Source organism: Pagrus major, chromosome 8 (genome assembly GCF_040436345.1).
Source record: "Pagrus major chromosome 8, Pma_NU_1.0".
In the NCBI taxonomy this organism is placed as follows: Eukaryota; Metazoa; Chordata; class Actinopteri; order Spariformes; family Sparidae; genus Pagrus; species Pagrus major.
Genome location: NC_133222.1, coordinates 1,100,937 through 1,120,751, shown reverse-complemented (window position 1 = coordinate 1,120,751; position 19,815 = coordinate 1,100,937). Strand labels below are relative to the sequence as shown.

At 44.0% G+C, this 19,815-nt stretch overlaps 2 protein-coding genes across 2 annotated transcripts; one reads left to right on the top strand and one right to left on the bottom strand.

Annotated features, from left to right (window-relative positions):
* Positions 1–825: 825 nt before the first annotated feature.
* commd9 (COMM domain containing 9) lies at positions 826–5,088 on the top strand. The gene is made up of 6 exons (XM_073471882.1): positions 826–892; positions 1,934–2,050; positions 2,502–2,641; positions 3,457–3,491; positions 3,649–3,752; positions 4,402–5,088. Exons 1-6 carry the CDS (start codon positions 839–841, stop codon positions 4,531–4,533), a joined length of 582 nt encoding a protein of 193 aa, XP_073327983.1. The 5' UTR covers positions 826–838; the 3' UTR covers positions 4,534–5,088.
* A 144-nt stretch (positions 5,089–5,232) lies between these two features.
* On the bottom strand, positions 5,233–19,649 carry fcsk (fucose kinase). The gene is made up of 23 exons (XM_073471881.1): positions 19,164–19,649; positions 17,541–17,692; positions 17,290–17,340; positions 17,084–17,209; positions 16,922–16,994; positions 16,675–16,772; positions 16,467–16,547; positions 15,159–15,278; positions 14,087–14,258; positions 13,343–13,449; positions 13,152–13,253; positions 12,275–12,448; positions 11,875–11,948; positions 11,203–11,558; positions 10,859–11,093; positions 10,283–10,449; positions 9,314–9,541; positions 9,062–9,205; positions 8,764–8,883; positions 8,430–8,617; positions 7,636–7,735; positions 6,889–7,112; positions 5,233–6,149 (listed from the first exon to the last, which is right to left on the bottom strand). The coding sequence occupies exons 1-23, from the start codon at positions 19,246–19,248 to the stop codon at positions 6,078–6,080; spliced, it is 3,249 nt and encodes a 1,082-aa protein (XP_073327982.1). The 5' UTR covers positions 19,249–19,649; the 3' UTR covers positions 5,233–6,077.
* Positions 19,650–19,815: the final 166 nt, after the last annotated feature.

Below are 19,815 nucleotides of genomic sequence, written 5' to 3'. Positions count from 1 at the left end.
GACCAGGTTTTTATTATTATAATATTTAAATATATAACTGGGTTTAATTTCATACAATGTATTTGCATATCAAACTACATTATCATATGATTTGACGATGTTATCATTATAATAAATGTGTATTTTTGCAGAGGTTTCTTTTTGCTGTTATGAAGTAATCATTTTGGATTCATTATAACAAGTTCTGGGATTTGTTGTTAGCTGTGTTTCATTGGGGTCATAATTTTGCTCATTTAAATATATAACTTTACTTATTTTATTGAATCAGTTATCACATATCTGCGTATTAGATGATTTGTTGTAGTTTGTTTGTAGCCTGCTGCATTCAGTGTCAACACACAGGTGAACATGACGACAGGAACATGTAATAATAAAGAAAGAGGAATTATTAGTCTATTTTTGTGTGTAACGCACAATTTTAACGCCCAAACCCTTTAAATCTTTCATTAGTCTTTGTCTCCGAGCCCTCTACTTTTCTTTTTCCGTATTTTTTAGCCTACAAATGTGTTTTATGGTTAAAAAAATAACCATATTGTTCTGAAAATACCCGGATCTTCCGTGTTGTGCGGCCAATGGAGCATGCGCACTAGAGACTTCCGCCGACCGGGCTGGCTAACATCCGGTTTAGCGCCCGGCTAACTTGAATGAGGATAAAATAATTTAATCTCGCGGTTCTTCTGGACTTTACACATTTTATTGGACATAATGGTGAAAACTCTGACAGTCAGACTGCATTTATAAGTCTATATTGTTCCTGACACGACGTTTCGTGTACTTCACTTCCCATGAGCAGTAGCGCCATCTGTCACATGACTGTCCCCTGACGTCACATGCCAACATGGCCGCTGCTGTCTCTCCCGAACATTTCACCAACTTACAGCTTCTCCTGAAGGTACTGACCCGCGACACTCGTGTTTTAAACCCTCAGATTGTAAAGTCGGACTTTGTTTACAGGTTTTTCTTCTCGTAGTTTCATTAATGGCGCTGAACATTGCAGGAGAGCTAGCTGTTAGCTGTTAGCTGTTAGCTGTTAGCCTGCTAACGTCCCTGTTTGTGTCGTCGGTCTGTTCAAACCCGCTGCGTTATAAAGGATGTGGAGGCGCTAAAGACCCTGAACTGTTTTATTGTCACTGATAAATGTGTGTAGGTGTTTGAACAAGGTGTCTGTTTACTCCGCAGTGGTGGAAGAAGTATTCAGATACTTTACTTCAGCTAAAGTACTAATACAACACTATGAAAAGACTCCACTACAAGTAAAAGCCTCCAATTTAAAACCTCAAGTGAAAGTCTGTACGTATTTTAAGCAAAATGCACTGAAATGCACAGTTCAGTGTTGTCCCATTATAACTCAGCGCTTGTGGGTCAATATTACTGCTGCATTAATGTGTCTGACTGCTGTAGATGTTTAAAGGAGCACGGTGTAACTTTGTAGAAGAAACTCAAACTGAGGATTTTAATATTTACAATATTAATGAGGTAATGATACAAACTCAAGCTGCTCTCAGAGGAAAACAAGGTCCCAGAACACTGTTTGAAGATGGAAAGGTGGCAGGGTCCGCCACATATAAACAAAGTAAAACAGTATAAAGTGTGTTGTCCTTTAAAGTCAGTTTGTTTATTCAGTCATGAAAACAAAGAGAGTTTGAAAATGTAGTTTGTTTATGCAGAAATGAAAATCTCTTCTCATTAATGTCACTGCACCGAAACTGCAGACTGCTCCTTTAAGGTTGAGCTCATTTTAGCTCCTTTATTTACTGTTGGATAGTTTGAGCTACAGCAGAGCATCATGTGTTTGTATTGTGTCTGTGCTGTGGGAACTTTTCATGCATTTTCCAGCTGATCTCAGAGGCTTTATAACGAGTGGTGGTCAGAAACGTCAGTTTATCACAAACATTCAACTTCAACACATCATGTCACTGTTTTGTCCCCCGAGGCTCCGTCGAAAGATGCTGTGAGGGATGTTTGTGTTCAGAGCCACAGAGGTCCAAGTCGGCGGCTGGCAGAGACCACAGCAGCCACACTCAGCATCCCTGCAGCCCAGGCTGCACAGGTAACACACACACACACACACACACACACACACACACACACACACCTGCATGTTCACAAGGCCAGGGGCCCCATTTATAAACTCTTTGAGATTCATACTTGAACTTGGCCTTAAGATAATCTCTGTGCTCATGTTCCTTTCATAAGCGATGACACCTTCCCGTCTCTCTGTTGTCTGTACGAGCCTGTGGATGATTGGTTGAAGCTGTTTAAAGCTGCTGTGTGTGGATTTCTCTGTGAAGGACTCGGGTCAGGTTTTCCGTGTCAGTCCAAAGGATGTGACTTCATGCATGTTCTTGAGTGCCTCGTCTCAGTTGCTAACGTTAGCTTAGAAATAGAGTCCACTAACACAAGCTAACGGCTTCACCACTACACATATCTTATTTAAATGTAATCACAGGTGCAGATGTTTGACTGCACAATAAATGATGAACTCTGTGTTTCTCCTCCAGCTGCTTCAGTCTCTCCACGTTCTGTCTCATCACGTCCTCTTCTACAACCTCAGTTCTCCGGAGCAGATCCTCGATCTCTTCCCGGAGTCTTTCCACTCCAGTCTGAAGAACCTGATCACCAAGATCCTGCTGGAGAACAGGTCAGTCCCCCAAAAATCTCACTGGTCCCGACTGGTCCATTTCACTGGATGTCAGAGTCTCCGGGCGACGAGTCATAACAGACAATCATTTCTCATCTGTTAGTCTCAGAATGAGTTTGAACTGTGTTGCTTTAAATATGTGTAGAGTTGTGATTTTACTGAGTGGAAGCTGCCACATAAATGATCTGATTATCATTTGTAGATCAGATAAATTAGTAACATTTGATCTTACAGGGTCATAATTTCTGAGGATGTTTTCAGGACTTAATTTTGATCTAATTAAAACAAAAACTGGAATTTGTTTGGAGGTAAAAACATCTCAAATCCAAGTAAATACTCGTTTAAGGGCCCTAAAATATTATTATTATCACCAGACTATATATGAATCTTGATCCTTCATCATATCGTGATATTTCCTTCCAAAAACACAAAACAGACAAAGAGATTTTGATCAGTGATCATCAGTAATGTGGATATAAACACTAAGAGGGTAAAGACGAGAATCAGAACCAGTAGAACAGACTGGTTCAGAAAATCACTTCACTGTAATGAGCCTTTGAACCAGGAAACACTCGGGACAGATCAACTGTTGATTCATGTTTGATTATTGATCAGACACCTGACTCTTTCTCTAACTTTGCTTTAATCAACAGCTGATCTCAGAGTTGTTTCTAAACCCTCCAGAGGAAACGATTCATAACTTACAGATGTGCAAAATAAAGCATCACTGATTGTTCTTCTTCCTATTGGTTGGGTAACTATGATGTAACTACAGGCTGTCATGACATCACGTGTCTCCCTCTGATGTTTTTCAGTCCAACATGGAGGGCGGAAGCCGTCAGTAATCAGAGTGAGTCCAAGATTCATGTTTTATCTCCTTCATGCAGCTCAGCTGTGTGTGTGTATGTGTTAGGCTCTAAACTGTGTGTGTGTGTGTGTGTGTGTGTGTGTGTGTGTGTGTGTGTGTGTGTGTGTGTGTGTGTGTGTGTGTGTGTGTGTGTGTGTAGTCTCACTCCCACAGCTGAAGGAGTTGGACTGGAGGGTCGACATGGTGACCGGCTCAGACTCCGTCAGTCGTATGTCCGTCCCGACCTGCCTGGTTCAGTTCAAGGTGAGTACTGACCCTGAACCACAGCCTCCATGTGCTGACGTCACGGTCATGTGACCTCCGTGTCGCTCTATGACCGCATCAGAACCGACAGAACACAGATCATGAGGTTAAAGGAGCAGTTCATATAAACAGTAAACCCAGTGATCGTCTCCTCCCTCCATGCTGATGAAGCTCAGGTGACGTTTATATGTTTTTGTTGGACCAGTTCCCAGGATGGATTACAAAACCCCTGGAGGGATTATAATCTTAAACAACGGCTTGTTGCGATTGCAGGACAGTTTTTTTAAGTAAGTCCCTCCACAAAACAGCTACAGATATATGAATCAGAGTATCAGACGGTTCCAAGGTTGCAACAAGTCTCCAGCTGCTTCAGCTGTTCAGCAGAACGCTGCAACTCTGTTTTACTGTGAAGCTCCAGAAATGTTCTGTGGACTATGAGACTTCACCTGACCTTCATCAGCATCAGGTAAACTGTTCCTTTAAAGTCACAGAGTGCAGGTACTGCAGTGAGAGTTGTGGCTGAAACCTTCAACCAATCAGTGAACTTGTGGTGGACTTCCTGTGAGATCCCCTGTTGCTTTCTATAATAGTTGGTCATTAATCTGTTGGTTTACTGCGGCTGTAATCAAATCGTGTGATGTGTTTTCAGATGGACGATCCGTCAGCAGGCGGTGAGTCGGTTTCCGCGGTGACGGTGGAGCTGGGCAGGGAGTCTCTGGACACCATCCTGGACGGACTGGGACGCATCAGAGACCAACTGTCTGTGGTCGCTGGGAAATAAAGACTCAAATCAGACAGCTGATTGGCTCTTTGTAGAACGACATCACAGTGGACATTTTTTACGGACGATTTGATGTTTGGATGTTTGGATTGAAGCTGTTAAAGATCTTCATGTTCAAGTGATTTAATGAAACAGATTGTTTCCTCCTGAAGGTTTGTATGATTCATGAGCGCTCAGCTAACGAGCTGATTAATCAGTGAGGAGAAAAATCTACAGATTTTGACTTTGATGACTGAATTATCATTTGTCAGTTGGTAAAGTTACAAAATATTGTGAAGTTAAAATGGTGACTTAACTTTTCTGTTTGTCTTTGTGTTTGTTGTTTTTTTGTTTGAGAATTAGTTTAGTTTGAGAAAAGCCACTCGTGAGGCACATGTCATTATTTTGACATTTTGTATATTAAATAACTGATCAGAAGAATAATTTAAGGTCCAAGCATGAAGTACTGAATATCAAAATAATAACTCTCATAGATATTACCCTCAAACTGCAGATAAATGCTTTTATTATTCCATTTTTATAACTGCCAATATGAAAATAAACTTGTCTCTAACAGCATTTAGTCGGTTATTTAAAGAATGAAGAAGAAAGAAACTTTCGTAGTCCACAGACGTAAATGACGTCTTGTCAAATCAACAGTTTTGAATCGTTCCTGTGGTGACGGACACATTTATTTGAACAGAAAAGACCACAAACAAAGAACTTTGAGTGTTTATTCTGTCAGTTTATTAAGTGAATACAGTTACTCTTGATCACATACGGGACATAATCTTTAGAAAAATTCAAAACTTCACTGACAAAATAAATTCATACAATATATAAAAAGGAATCCTTCACATTCATGTTAATACCTGAACTCTGAGTGCAAACTTTACACATTCACAGGTTCATTTCTGCTTTTTGTTTTCCAAAAACTCAGACGTGACGTCACCAGCGTCATTACAGAAAGTTTCATTCACAATCTGAATCACATTGAAGCGTCTGGTTAGTTTGTCTGAGTTTGTTGTCACGGCTCGGCCAAAAAGGAGGAAAAATGTGTTGCTTGCTGTCGGGAGGTTAAGAGATTTTCTACACAATAACAAAAGAGGCCTCTGAAACAACTTACCAACCCTGACTTTAATATGATGTCACACAATCTGTCACACTGGACCTTTAAACACATTAGAAAATGTGAACCTGCCATTTAAAGTTGAGTTCATCACCAATCACTGAGTACTTTTCCATCTAAGCCACTTAATTTGTCTTTTTTTACATAATTATGTGTTTTGAAGCTGCGTCTCCAAACTGCTGACCGCCACCTCCTGTAGCTGAAACCCTGCCCATGGATAAATACCTCATACAACCCAACTTCTAAATACCCGACTCATCCCTTTAAAATGTCCTGTAAGCTCGTTTAATCGACCCGAGGAGTGAAGACTTGTCCGTGAATCTCCCGTAGACTACTATACAACCGGCACCATGTTGGAATGATGTCATCATGTCCCTTCCTTCTGTTATAGGTTCCCTGAAATAAAACGATAAAGCCTGTCCGGTCGTGTGTGTCCTCAGGACGGAGGCAGGACTGTAATCCCGTCCATGTCCAGCTCCACCGAGTGAACGCTGAAGTTTCCCAGACCCTGAAAAAAAAAAACAATCACCACCATGGTCACAAAACAGACGATTAACAATCAACAAGTTTACTGAAGTCACACTTTAATCTCATCTCTCTTCCATGACTCGACGTCTTTTGTTGTCAAGTTTTTCTTTCTTCACATTTTTATTCACAAACAACTGAAAGTTGGAGTTCAAGATTCAAAACGACTTCACTAATAAATAAAGTAACCGATCATGAGCTGTCTGTGGTTTGATAACAGACATGACCACATTGAGCTGCATGTAATTGATAAAGCACGTTTATATGTGACATGAATCTGCGTCTGAGTGACTTCCTGTGATCTGATGTCACTTCCTGCTCTATATAAAATAATACAAATTTACAAGAAGGCACCAATGATGTAGAATTTGTCGTAGCTGTTTCACAAAGTTTGTCCTCATGAAACAACTCTTAAAATCACTACATTTGTTAAGGGAGTCTGGTCATGTTGTTGGTTACTAGTTCAAACAGACAAACATCTGCTGCTAACAGAGAGCAGACGAATCATTTACATCAGTGTGCATTCGTTCTGCCTGTTGTTGTGGCTTCTTCTTCGTCTTCTTGTTTTACGGGACGTGAGTTGGCGTCCTGTTACTATAACAACGATCATCTCTGCATTGATGACGTCCTTGTCGGGGACTCATCAGGATGCATTACTCTACACTAACACCTCAGACATGTTACTGTCGGGTGGAAACCGCCTCACTGATCTGGTTTCTTACCGGTGTGTTGTTGAGGACCTGCAGCACCGCCTGCCGCTGTCGAGGCTCCCGAGTCAGCAGGTAGAGGAAGCCCCCGCCTCCGGCCCCGCCCAGGCTCTGACCCAGGACCAGCGGCCTCAGGGCCTCCATCATGGTCCTCACTGAGGCCGGCTCACATCCAGGAACCATCTGCTTCTTCTGCAGCCAGCACCGGTCCAGACACAGACCCAGTCTGGACAGAGAACCTGCAGAAGGACGGATTTGATCTTTTCACCACTTTTTTGTGATCATTGTGTCGTGTTTGGATAAGGGTGTTCTGGGAAATGTAGGATAGTCAGTTTGAGATCCAAGTGGACTGTTCCTTTAACCTGGTTGAGAAGTATCAAGAATTATTTTACTTGAGTACTTTTACTTCTACTGCACCTCATCTCAGAGGGAAATTATGACGTACTTTCTACTGAACTTCCACTCTACTACATTCATCTGATAACTTAAGTCAAATCAATCCAACAATGGACTGGATTATTCCCAGAAAAATGAAGGTCAAGTTACTTTTCACAGCTCTGAGATCAGGGTTTCTAATCCAAACTGGGATTCTTACAGCTGGTTTGTACTTTGGACAGTAGTCAGGCTGCTGACGCTGTGTTTGTAACATTAACACCGCAGAGAAACAGTCTGATCAGTTAAAACGATGTCAACACCTCCTCCACCTCTGTCCAACTTCATGCAGTTGCATTAATATAAACCGTGTTGTGGTGAACGTCTCACCGTCTGAACAGGCTCTGGCACAGTCCTCAGAGTTGGCCACCAGCTGCTGGGCGTTCTGGACAATCGACGGCAGCCGGCTGTACCAGTTACGGAGCACATCCTATAGACAAAACCATCATCATCATCACCATCATCGTCACCGTCACCAGCGTTAACACTTACAGAGTCTTATTATGTTAACAACCATCTTATAATGACTAGAAAACTAACACTCACCAGGACCTAACAGCCATTTTGTGAGCGATTGTTTTGCATTGCTCTCAGACTGTGGACCAGTTTACCTCCGGCCTTAAACCCGTCAGAGCCCTGAAGCCCCGCCCCGCTGTGATGTGACAGTGTTTATATCAAACAGACCCTGCTGAACTACTCGCTGTTCACTTGTTTATTCAAAACATATTAATTGTCGGCAGGTTTGAAGTCGCTCCGTCGAACACTCGTCAAGAACAAACGACACCTGATTGGCTGCTGCATGTTGAAGCTATGCGTCTCTTATTGGAAAAGTCAAGAGCCACTGTTTTTTTTTTATGTTATTTCTTCTCCAAACAACTTCACACTCGACAAAGCACTTCTTTGGGTTCCCGGCGACACACCGACCAAGTTTGAAGAAGATCTGCTGAACTTTTCTTGAGATATGAGTCGAACAGGCCGACAAACGAGGACTCCTGGCTTTATAGTTCGATGACATTTCTTTCAGAAGAATTTACTTTTCTTCTGATCGATGTGAACAGTTTTAATCTGACTGACTACCTGAACACAGGAAGTGAGACTACAGACAGACAGACGGACGGACGGACCTGCAGCAGGTTGCGAGCCAGGCGGGTTTTGCCGGTGTACACCAGCAGGAGGTGCTGCTCCAGAGAAACCAGGAAGTCTTCGGGAGGACTGAGAGGCTCCACCTCCACCCGCAGCGGCAGAGACGCTTCGGATCGACCCACCTTGACTCCGCCCACCAGACCTCCCACCTGATCCTGCCAGCCTCCACCTGGAGAAACAAAAGAGTCCAATCAGAGAGAGGCAGCAGGCTCGGTTGTTTTCTTCTCTGATCTTTGACTCCGACCAGGAAGGAACACGTTAAGAAAATAAGAGCATCCAGATCCAACATGACAACAACTTTAAACCAACAAGGACCTGTGGTGAGAATCTGTTCCAGGTAGAGGACGGCGTGGATCAGAGAGTCTGTGTCGTAGGTTTGACCGGTACACCTGTAGACTGCAGCCAACAGCGCCCCCGCCAGGATACTGCTGGTACCTGCAGGACGAGAACTGATCAGCCGCCTCCCACTAGTGAAGTAACCTGATCCTTTACTCAGGTAAAAGTACACTGTAATAATACTGCGTTACAAGTAAAGTGCTGCACTGGAAATGTTGTAATTGTCTGATTATCTTATCCAAACTTTAACTTGTATTTCATGTTGTTGGTTTCTCACCCAGTCCAGATCCGGTTGGCAGCACCGACCAGCTCTGGAGCTCCATCCCTCCTCCCCACCGCTGCATCAGCTGCTGCTCCAAAGGATTCTGGGAGGACAGAGACACCAGACCGCTGCACACACACACCGCCTTCAGCAGGGCTCCTGTAACACACACACACACACACACACACACACACACACACACACACAGGTAAGTAAACAAAGCTTGTTCTTTGATCTGTTCATTAATAAGCAGAGTCTGTCTCCCACCAGGTGCGTGAGGCTGACAGTAGTCCTTCAGGTCATCCAGGGTGTCACACACCGTCTCCCTGGAAACCCCACTGTCCCGCCCTCCGATGCAGCAGACCAGCAGGAGGCGGGGCTCTCTGATGCGACGGGCCCTCGCACCAATAGGACGCTTCCCGTCAATCTTCACAGCAACGTTGGTCACAGAGCCGCCGTGCTCAAAGGCGATGGGCGGAGTGTCGCTCCATCCGCCTGAAACACAAATGTGATGATGTCGTGAGTCAGTGGAGGCTCGACAGTCACTGAAAATCAAAAGTGAAAACTTGAGCGAACACAGTCCGACTACCTTTTTGTTTTACTTCTGAGTATCTAGATAAGCAACATATGTCTCCAGTAATAAAAAAGACAGTAGCTTGACATGAAGCCAAAAAACAGCATAAATCTAGTTTCTGACACTTCATGTTACAAATGTTCAAAGTCACAGCACACTCGCCACCATAAAGTTAAAGTTTGTTAAAAGTTAAATATATTAATTTACATATGATACTGTTTGACTTGTAACCCATTTAGCAGTCGTACACATGAAATTGAAAACTGACATGCACACTCGCTCACAGATCACTGCTCGTTGTAGAACAGGAAGATGGCGAGCGGCATCAGTAAAAGAGGGAACTCACCGCTGAAGTTGCATGTTACAATGAGTCATGTCACATTACTGCTAAACATTTTATTTATTACAAAAACAAACATAATAGAATTCAGATTTATTTCTTACAGTCATGAGGAAAAAAAATCACTTCTGGAGGAACAAATCAAAAGATTTCTACGTGTTGGAAAGACTGATGCTGCTGTGTGATCTGAGGTTTTACACACACAAATGGTGTCTTACGATTTTGTCTTATAAAATGTAAAAACTCAAGTAAAGTACCTCGAAATGATACTTAAGTAAAGTCCTTGAAGTTACTCTCCACTACTGATTTTCAGTGGACTCACCTGCCAGGTCGAGTCTGGCCGGACACTCCACTTCCTGCCACTCGCCAAGGGGCGGGACCTCACCCTGGCCAATTGAGATGAACCTCTGTGATGACATCAAAACCTGTCGTAGGAGCACTTGGCCGGCGCCCTCATAGTGCCGTGCCGCCCGAACCAGCAGGTCGGGCCTGCAGGGGGCAGTCATAAAGAAAACAGTTCATCACCAACGTGCATGAAAACACCACAGGAGGCCAGACAAGTTTTATAGCCTCCAGGTTTATGTCCTGAAGGTGCAGCACACTGATTATGTGCAGAAGTGTTCAGTCCGCTGATCCATAGACTTTACATTGTGATGATGTCACAGATTGTCAAATATAAAACCTCCAGGGATCAAAAATTCTGAATCAAAAGAGTAATAATTGAGCTTGTTTGCAGTTGGAGGTTTCCTGTCAACAGGTTTACAGTCGTCTCTTTCTTCTTGAATGTTGAGCTGCGATACTGCGAGTGACATTAGACTCAAGGCTGTGCGGTGCCGTCGTCTCGTCTTAGAGGTACATTCACAGGAAAGTCTGACAGAAAACTGAAAGTGGGGCTCACCTGCTCAGCCACTGGGCTCTCTGCAAAGCCAGGGCTTGGACTCCGCCCCTCAGGTCGCCCTCCTCCAATAAGGAGTAGGCGGAGCTCCAGGCCTTGTTAGCGGCCGGTCCGCTCCTCAGCCCTCCCCTCCCCCCCGCCATGCACACCAACACGTCAGCAATACAGGAGAGACAGCGAGCGGCCAAGCCCATCGCTGCACTCGACTCCGCCCCCTGCTCCGGGCTTCCTGCTGCAACTGAAACAAGACCAGAAACAGGATCTTGACTAAACAAACAGGAAATGATGAATGTGAATGACCTTTAGTAACAGATCTGAGTCCTTGTGTCAACACCGTTCAGACTCACTGCTGTCGAGTGTCTCCAGCAGCGCCCCCTGCTGGCCTCCAAGCACCGCTGCCCTGAAGCAAGGCAGCAGGCAGACGTCTGAGCGACTCCTCAGGGCATCAATCACTCCCCTCCTCCCTGCCAGGAACAGTAACTCCTCCCTCCACTGTAGCTCCGCCTCCTGGTGGGTGAGGGACATCACCTCCTTCAGAGAAAGCCTCCACGCCTTCCTCCAGCTCTGCAGACATCCGTCCCCCCCCAGCAGCCAGCCGACACCTCCCCCCACACCCACAGCACCTTCTCTGGGGTGGAGCACCGGGAAGAGACGGGCCTCCAGCAGGGAGCGCTGTTCTCCTGTGACCCACAAGTCCTCCGGCCTGAGAGGAGAGGAGAGGAGAGGAGAGGAGAGGAGGAGGAGAAGAGAGGAGGAGGAGGAGGAGAGGAGAGGAGAGGAGAGGAGAGGAGAGGAGAGGAGAGGAGAGATTAGACAACAGATAATATTTCAGTCTGTTTTTAAACTTTTCTTGTACAAACATTTAAAAAATACGACTTTAAAAAATAGAAATAACTTAATTCGTACTCATGTTTTTGAATTACAATTCAAAAACACTTTTGTTTGACTCGTTAAAGGATGTCGGATAAACATCAACACAAAAAGTTTAGAGACACGAGTCAAAATCTAAAATCATTTACTGGATTCCTGTTCTGCTGTAGAAGAGGCTCCAACTCTGGTTGAGGAAGGAGGCGCCGCCATCATCAGAGGAGACCTGAGAGGAGGAGGAGGAGGAGGAGGAGGAAGCACAGACAGAAGATTCATGTCTTCATGTCTCAGTTCTCTGGTTTGAGACTTGAGGTGATATGTTCACATTTAATGATCAAAATACTTCAAAAGCTCAATTTTGAGATTTAAACATGAATTTGTATTTTGCAGTTGTTGTGAGGTGAATTTTTCCTGTTTTTATCTGCCGCCCTACTTCTTTCTGTGAAGAGCTGTAAAAAGTTGCAGCCTCTAACAGGATGAAGTCAGCAGCTGAGTGTGAAAGCTCTGGAAAGATGAATCTTGAGTTAAAAATGTTGTGTGTTGTTTTTGTACCTCCAAGTCGTCCTGTGCTCCCATCGCTGTGTAGACGTTCAGCTTCAGTTCCCGGAGCTCAATGCGATGCCCCTGGATGATGATGTCATTGGCCAACTCCAGCTGCCTGATGCACTGTGATGTCATCAACTCGAGACCCGACAGTAAACAACCTGCCGGGACTTTCAGAGGACCCTGGTGGAGAGGTCAAAGGTCACAATCGGGCTGGAACATAGTCTGTGGTTTAAAGTTTCTACGTGTGTTAAAAACAAGTGTCTAAATGTAACAGAGATTATTTTCTGTAATAATCCAAAGTCCAGTTCAATAATCCCACAGAGGGAACCAGGGCGACGCTCACTTCAGTTCGGGGTGGAGAAGGTGTTCACATCCTGTACTGAGGTCAAAGTAACATCACACTGTAAAAATACTGTTACAAGTTGAAGTGTGTGAGTATAATCAGGAAAATGTGTCTGACTGTTGTATAAAGTACTCTTCAGTCATACTCCAGTACAAGTAAAGATATGGTGTTGAAATATTAGTCACTCATATGAGTAGTACTCGAGTAAAAGTCTTGAAGTATCTGATATTAAATGTACTTAAATAACAAAAGTACAAGTAAAAGTAAATTATACATATATTTAGAAAGGATTAGAGTTTTTTATATCTGGTTTTCGATAAAAGAAGTTAAACTAAACCTGCACTGATTGGCTCTGATGCAACATGTAATCTGAAAGTAACAAGGAACTAAAGTCAAATAAATGTAGTGAAAGTATGAAGCAACAGAAAATGGAAATACTCAAGTCAGGTACAAGTACCTCAAATCTGGACTCAGGTACAATACTTGAGTGAATGTACTTTGTTACATTCATTGACTCAACAGCAGCATTTAGCTCCTGACCTGTAGGTGGCAGTGTTGCACGACCGCCCCGGTTGCCATGGAAACATCTCCCTCCAGGACGCTGTTGATGACTCGAGCTCGTCCGCTCACCTCGCTCTCTCTCTGAGGGGAGACAGGAAGCCAGGAGGCGTTAGCGAAGCAGCGGTGAGACGTTTTAACGTTGACGCATGCTGAGGAACAGGAAGTGTCACCTGGATGTGAGACAGCGTGTTTCCGTCTGGCCAATCACAGCTCAGCCGCTCCACATGTTGCTTTCCGGACAGAGTCACGTAGTCATAGCGACCGCCGGGGACGTACGCTGTCAGAAGAGAGAGCAGAGAACCGATGAGATGAGGTTAAAGTCCCGCCTCCACTTATCACACCCGCAAGATTTATGACATCACACCTAGTTTGGAGCCAATCAGGGTCCAGTGTGAAGCCGACATATTAGTGATGTTGAGGCTTGAACCCTGCAGGTGATAAACACTGAGAGGAGAGGAGACGTCTGGTGTCCAGCAGTGTTGGAATAAACACTCTGATGTTTGACTTCAGTAAGTGCAGCAATACTGCGATGTAAAATAACCACGACATCACCAGACTCCCTCAACAAATGTAGTGATTTTAAGAGTTGATCATGAGGAGAAACCGAACAAACTGTGTGAAACTCTGTCTCTGACTGATTCTGACTTATTTGTTCCTTCTTGTAAATTCTGCAAATGTTCTACATGAACTTCTTTCTGTCTTTGTGTAGAAACATGGAGTCTGTTTGTCCCAGTGATGGACGGGTTTGTTTCATATAGAGCAGGAAGTGACATCACATCACAGGTGTCACTCGGACGCAGGTCAATGCAGCTGTGAACTGACGGGCTGAGAGCCGAGCACTGATTGGATGAGTCAGGACGGAGGTGACAGCAGGTGTGATCAGTGTCAGAGACGGCAGCAGCAGAAACACCTACACAGTGTGAGTGGAGTTCCTCTCAGGATCTTCCACAGCTCCGTCCTGCCGCTCCTCACCGCCACCCCCTGTGGCCCGGTAGCAGAACTGCAGCCGGCTCGCTCCTCGCTCACAAACTGATCCCGAGTCAGATCTGAGCAGAGACACTTCAGCACGTCCAGGAACAAAGAGATCTGTTGAAGATGAAGGGAGGAAAGAATCCGATCAGCTGTCTGACAGAAAATTACCCGACCACAGTTTGTACCTGAGCAGAATGCTGACACATGTCGTCTTCTATGTCTGTGTTGTCATGTTGTGAGGTGTTTTGTTATTGGTACGAATCATGATACACATTCTCAAACATCTGAGTTTAATCTTTGACAAACTGTAAACTGAATGTAAAACCTGAACCTGAAAAATAACCTGAGAACTAAATGTAGTCGAGTAAAAAACAACACAGTATTTCCTCTGAAATGTTGTCGTGTCTCGACTTCTTTTTCTTTGTTCGTTCAAAAAGGTTTTTCAGAGTTTCAGAAGTCACCAATAAAAAATCAAACCGGGAATCCTCAAAGCCGAGTGTGATAACGCTTTAAGCATAATGAGATCAAACAGACAAAAGCCCGTAAAAAAGGGATCTGGTGTCGTATACTGAGCGCTTCAGACGGGGCGGTGAGCGACGTGGTTGGACGCTCTCTCTCTTTTGACGATCTCTATGCTTTAAACTCTTTAGAGGAATGTGGCTGACGCTCGCTAATGAGGTGTTCATCTCTGTTTAAAGCTGCAAGGCCTCTGAGACGGTCTAAGATGGCGTCGACCCAAAAACTCATTAGGCTTTGCAGAAGCGCTCTGCAGGATATGGCCTTGAACTCGACTGCATGTTCCCTTCCTGAACATCTCAACCTCGCAGGTGTTTTGTGTCAGCGTTACAACCATTAGGTGCTTATTCACTCAGCTGATGTGGTATGAAATACATTTTAACCATCTATCATGATTTCTTCACATATGATTATTACTTAACACACACACACACACACACACACACACACACACACACACACACACACAAGTTATTATCGATTGATTATTACGGTTACCTGGAGGGGCGGAGCTCCAGAGTCCAGGCCCAGGTAGGTGCAGCCGTCCAGAGGAGGAGTGACGTGAGTCTGCAGTAACTTCTCTGATACAGACCTGCTGAAAAAGACTGGACCAGACACCTGCAGGCAGGCAGACAGGCAGACAAACAGGTTACATCAGTTCTGGAGTATTTATTCTTAATGCCATGATAAGTGGAGTTATAATGTTCATGTATGTAAATATCTATTAAAGTATTTATTCTGCAGGTTTCTGTATCTTCTTGTCATTTCAGACCAAAACAAGAATAAAATGCTGAAGGAGAACTAACTGCTAACGGCCTCTAACAGGCTTCAGCCGTGCAGACAGGTTCACAGGAGTCTGGTGACGTTCTGACTGATTGAGACCAAACCTCGAGACAAGAAAACAACCTCGTGCTCACAGGTGATTCTGACTGAGGTGAACCGGGTCGTTCAGCAGACAATTATCAGCGTTACAAACTAGTCAAACGGGAAATCTGGAGGTGTTTGAGTTTACTGAGCAGTGCAGCAAGAGAGGACTCACACAAACAGACAAACAGGACTCAGACTTCAGGACAGAAAGTCATTTTAAACTCTTTACCTCAGCCATCACCGTCTACATTCACTCTGTGTGTTTCAGTCGGTCTGAACACACCTTTACACCGTTTGAAGGACTAAAGTCAACAGAGGACTTACACAACCCTCCACAATGTAAAGTTTAGCTGCTTGTCCAAACAGACCTGGTCCTGTGAATCTTACAGCCCCGGGCTAACAAAAGGGGCCAAGTCATCCCAGGGTCAAGTGTGAGCCCGGTCCGATCCTTGGCCCGGTCCGATCCTTGGCCCGGTCCGATCCTTGGCCCGGTCCGATCCTTGGCCCGTTCATTCATGTTCTTTGTAAAAAGTTGAATCACCAGGATGAATTATAACCAACAGTTATTAACAACAGTTTGAGAACTGATGCCGTCTGTATCGGCTGACTGAGGATGAGCGTGACGGGCGGCGCTGTGTTCATTAAGTCATCCTGTTGATTTTCCTACATATCGGACGCCACATGTGATACATGAAAGAAGCTCGACGACATTACTGGAGCTGAGTATTATAAATATCTTCATTTTGTACTGTTTCAGTCACAAATCTGAATCAGAGTCGCTTTTATTGCCATTTTTATTTAAGTTGACACATACGAGGAATTTGCTGAGGTCTGCAGGGTCAGGAAGACAACAAACTATACTAAAAATACAAAAATATAAATAGAGTGTGACCGATTTTAAAGTAGGTGAAGACTGTCCAGACTGAAAGAAGCACTCACCAGCGGCACTTTCCCATCAGGCATCACTGCTCGTTGAATCTGATCCTTCGTCCCCTTGTAGATGATGTCTCTAACCTGACCCTGAGGGACAAAACAAACGCACCTTCATTTTGTTAGAGCTGCTTATGATTAAACATCATCAACATGTTACACTGAGACGTAAACACAGAAATAACATTTTAAAAAGTAGCTGTTTGAATAAAATCACCTGTTGGTCAGACAGGTAGACTCCGTGATTGGCTGCATAGGAGACGTCGCCTGGTAACGCCAAAGCTCGCACACCTGAGAAACCCTCCCAGGACAGAGCTACACACACACACACACACACACACACACACACACACACACACACACACACACACATTTTTCAAGTGATTAAAAGTAAAAGGACAAATGTTGAAATAATAGACCGCTACAGGTAATCAATAAATGAGTGAAATTGTTAGCTTACTAACCGAAGTCAGGAGGGATGGTGAGGATCATGTCGGTGCTGCTGACCCAAACACCAGGAGGAGAACCAGGACAAACCTGACTCAGAGAGAACCAACAGTTTGTTTCATCTTTATTATCTCAGCTTTTGATAAACTGACAGAGGCTGTTGTCTTTGACTGTCAGACCTGGTTAGTGAGCTGGTCCAGCATCAGGTCCAGACAGCAGACCGGAGCCTGGACTCTCTGCTCGGGTTTCTCTGGAGGCAGCCAGCAGAAGGCTCTGCTGCAGGAGCTCCAGGGGAAATCACGACCCTGCAGGAGGATAAAAACATCTGCACGGCCTGAAGAAGACAAACCCACATCTGCAGAAGTGAACGTGTTCCTGGACTCACTGTGTGGAGGATGAGGATGTGAGCGTCAACCAGGACGTCAGCTGTCACCACCTGAGGAGAAATCAGAACCAGCTGCTTCAGGAAACTTTTCAGGATCTGATGCTTTTCTTTGTCACAGATGATCGTGACCTGAATATCTCTCACTCAGCCTCATCTTCACTTTGACATTCAGACAAAAAGAGTAATCGATTAACAAAGCAAATACTCTGCATATGAATCAATAATGAACAGTCAGTAGCAGTTTAACTCACCGTGTGTCCGGCTCTGTCGCTCAGGTGTTCAGCAGCCACCAGCAGAGCGTTCAGCGTCGCCCCCCCGCTGCCCAGCGGCTGCTGGCGGTCCTGCACCGTCAAAACCAACGCACCCTGAGAGAGAGAGCCACGCTGCTGCCGCAACTCCAGCTCTGACACACACACACGCGCACACACACACGCACACACACACACACACACACACACACACACACACACAGTATCTTTTTACTGTATATAACCGTCTAAAGTTGGTTTTATGTCTTTACATCGTTCACACGTGTTCTGAACGTTGCTGCACGGATGTGCTCACACACCAAACTGCTTTATATATTTATCACGTTCTGACTCGTGGTGTTGAGTCCAGTGTTGGAAGAAGTATTCTGATGAAGTAAAAGTTGTAATACTGCAGTATAAGTCCTGTTAGTGTGATACTGCAGAATCAGTAGTTGTTTTTAAGTCACTCTGTAAAACCACTTTCTTTAGAGTGAAGTCGTCTTTTCATTCCTGTGTATCTGAACTGAATTCCTCTGATGTGGTGGCATCGTTTTATGTGTATTTCTTTTATTCTGTCTATTTGTATTTAATTGTTTTTATGTGATTTTGCCTTTTTTTAAACAAAATCTTTTATTCATATTATTCATGTTGACTTGTCTTCTGTCGTTTTGTCCTCCTGAGTTTCCTGCTTCTGCTCGTCTGACAGAAACTGTTTCTGTGATGAATGTAGTATTTCCTGTTTCTACTACTTTATAATTACGCTGCACTTTGTGCTTTTTACTCATTACATTTATTTCATAACTGCAGATACTAATAACATTTCAGATTGCATGCGGCATCAAAGCCAAAGTAACACATTTTGAAATTAATTTATTTAATTGGCAATCAGTTAAAAAAAAAAACATCGACTCTAACGATCAGAAAAAAGCTGAATATTGGATCCAATAATCAGATCCCATAGTTTACAGTAAACATTCGTGTAGATATACGTATAATTTACATGTGCTTGTACATTTTATACTCAAGTGTGTTTAATATCAGATACGTAAAGATGTTTACTCGAGTACATATTCACCTTTACCAAAGTCATATTTTGACACCATACCTTTACTTTTACTCAACTATGACTGTGGGTACTTTTAACAACACTGTATATAAACAAAGTTTATATATTATTATTGAATAAAAATAATTATTAGAATTTAATGGAGATCACAATTAAAGTACTAAAACTGCAAAAAAGTGACTGTTTTTTAATGACAGAAATATTTTAGATTTTTAGCTTTAATTATTAGAATAATTAAAATACACTTCAAACACTCTAAAACACTTTTAAACACCTTTAAAACACTTTAAAACACCTTTAAACACCTTTAAAACACCTTTAAAACACTTTGAAAACACATTTAAAACACCTTTAAACACCTTTAAACACCTTTAAACACTTTTAACAACACCTTTAAAAACCTTTAAACACTTTTAAACACTTTTAAACACCTTTAAACACCTTTAAACACTTTTAACAACACCTTTAAACACTTTTAAACACCTTTAAACACCTTTAAACACCTGTAAACACCCTGAATAAGCGACAGTCACAGATCGTATAGAGAGCAGATGCCTCACCTCTCTGGAAGGAGTACACGCTGTCTTTGTGCTGGCAGGTCAGGACCACCACCGTCCAGCTGAACCCGCTGCTGCTCCGGGACATCTCTGCTCTCACAGCGGATCACAGTCCTGAATGAGCCTCACGGATCAGAGAAACGCACCGAGCCTGACTCTGACTTTACATGACAAGAAGGTGGACGAGTCACACCACTGAAAACAGGACGGATGAGTTCTGGATGAGTTCTGGAGGCAGCCGGAGGCGGCAGGTTATTAACGGACAGGTTCAGCCTGCTGCCGACGCGGATCAGTCTCAGCTGCAGAGTTCAGACGATGCTTCCTGTTTGCTCCTTGCAGCGCAGAAGCGACCGCGCGGGCTTCCGTAGACTTTCCACAAGCGCGTTTGATTTTCTCCACCGGACCTCCCGACGAGGCGGTGATCTCTGGATAAAGACTGAACAGTGAGTGTTAAACGCACCGCCCGGCCATAACAAGCCAACCTGGACTTAAATAAGAAAACTGAAGAGAGCCGTGGACAAACATCATCGTCCCGTGATGCACTGCGGCCCCGAAACACTTTCCCATAAGTGAAAGCAGTGGAAATGGAGGGAACAGTAAAGACTCGTCTCACCGCCACATGTGAGCCGAGTGTCCCAGTAAAATGTGGAAAGTC

What these genes read in the sequence shown, in the direction of transcription:
- commd9 (XM_073471882.1), top strand. Translation starts at nt 839, where the DNA reads ATGGCCGCTGCTGTCTCTCCCGAACATTTCACCAACTTACAGCTTCTC. An exon ending in AAGATCCTGCTGGAGAACAG is followed by an intron (nt 2,642 to 3,456) that starts GTCAGTCCCCCA and finishes GATGTTTTTCAG; the next exon opens with TCCAACATGGAGGGCGGAAG. An exon ending in GGAAGCCGTCAGTAATCAGA is followed by an intron (nt 3,492 to 3,648) that starts GTGAGTCCAAGA and finishes GTGTGTGTGTAG; the next exon opens with TCTCACTCCCACAGCTGAAG.
- fcsk (XM_073471881.1), bottom strand. Translation starts at nt 19,248, where the DNA reads ATGTCCCGGAGCAGCAGCGGGTTCAGCTGGACGGTGGTGGTCCTGACC. An exon ending in TGGACCAGCTCACTAACCAG is followed by an intron (nt 16,995 to 17,083) that starts GTCTGACAGTCA and finishes TCTCTGAGTCAG; the next exon opens with GTTTGTCCTGGTTCTCCTCC. An exon ending in TACAGCAGAACAGGAATCCA is followed by an intron (nt 11,559 to 11,874) that starts GTAAATGATTTT and finishes CTCTCCTCTCAG; the next exon opens with GCCGGAGGACTTGTGGGTCA.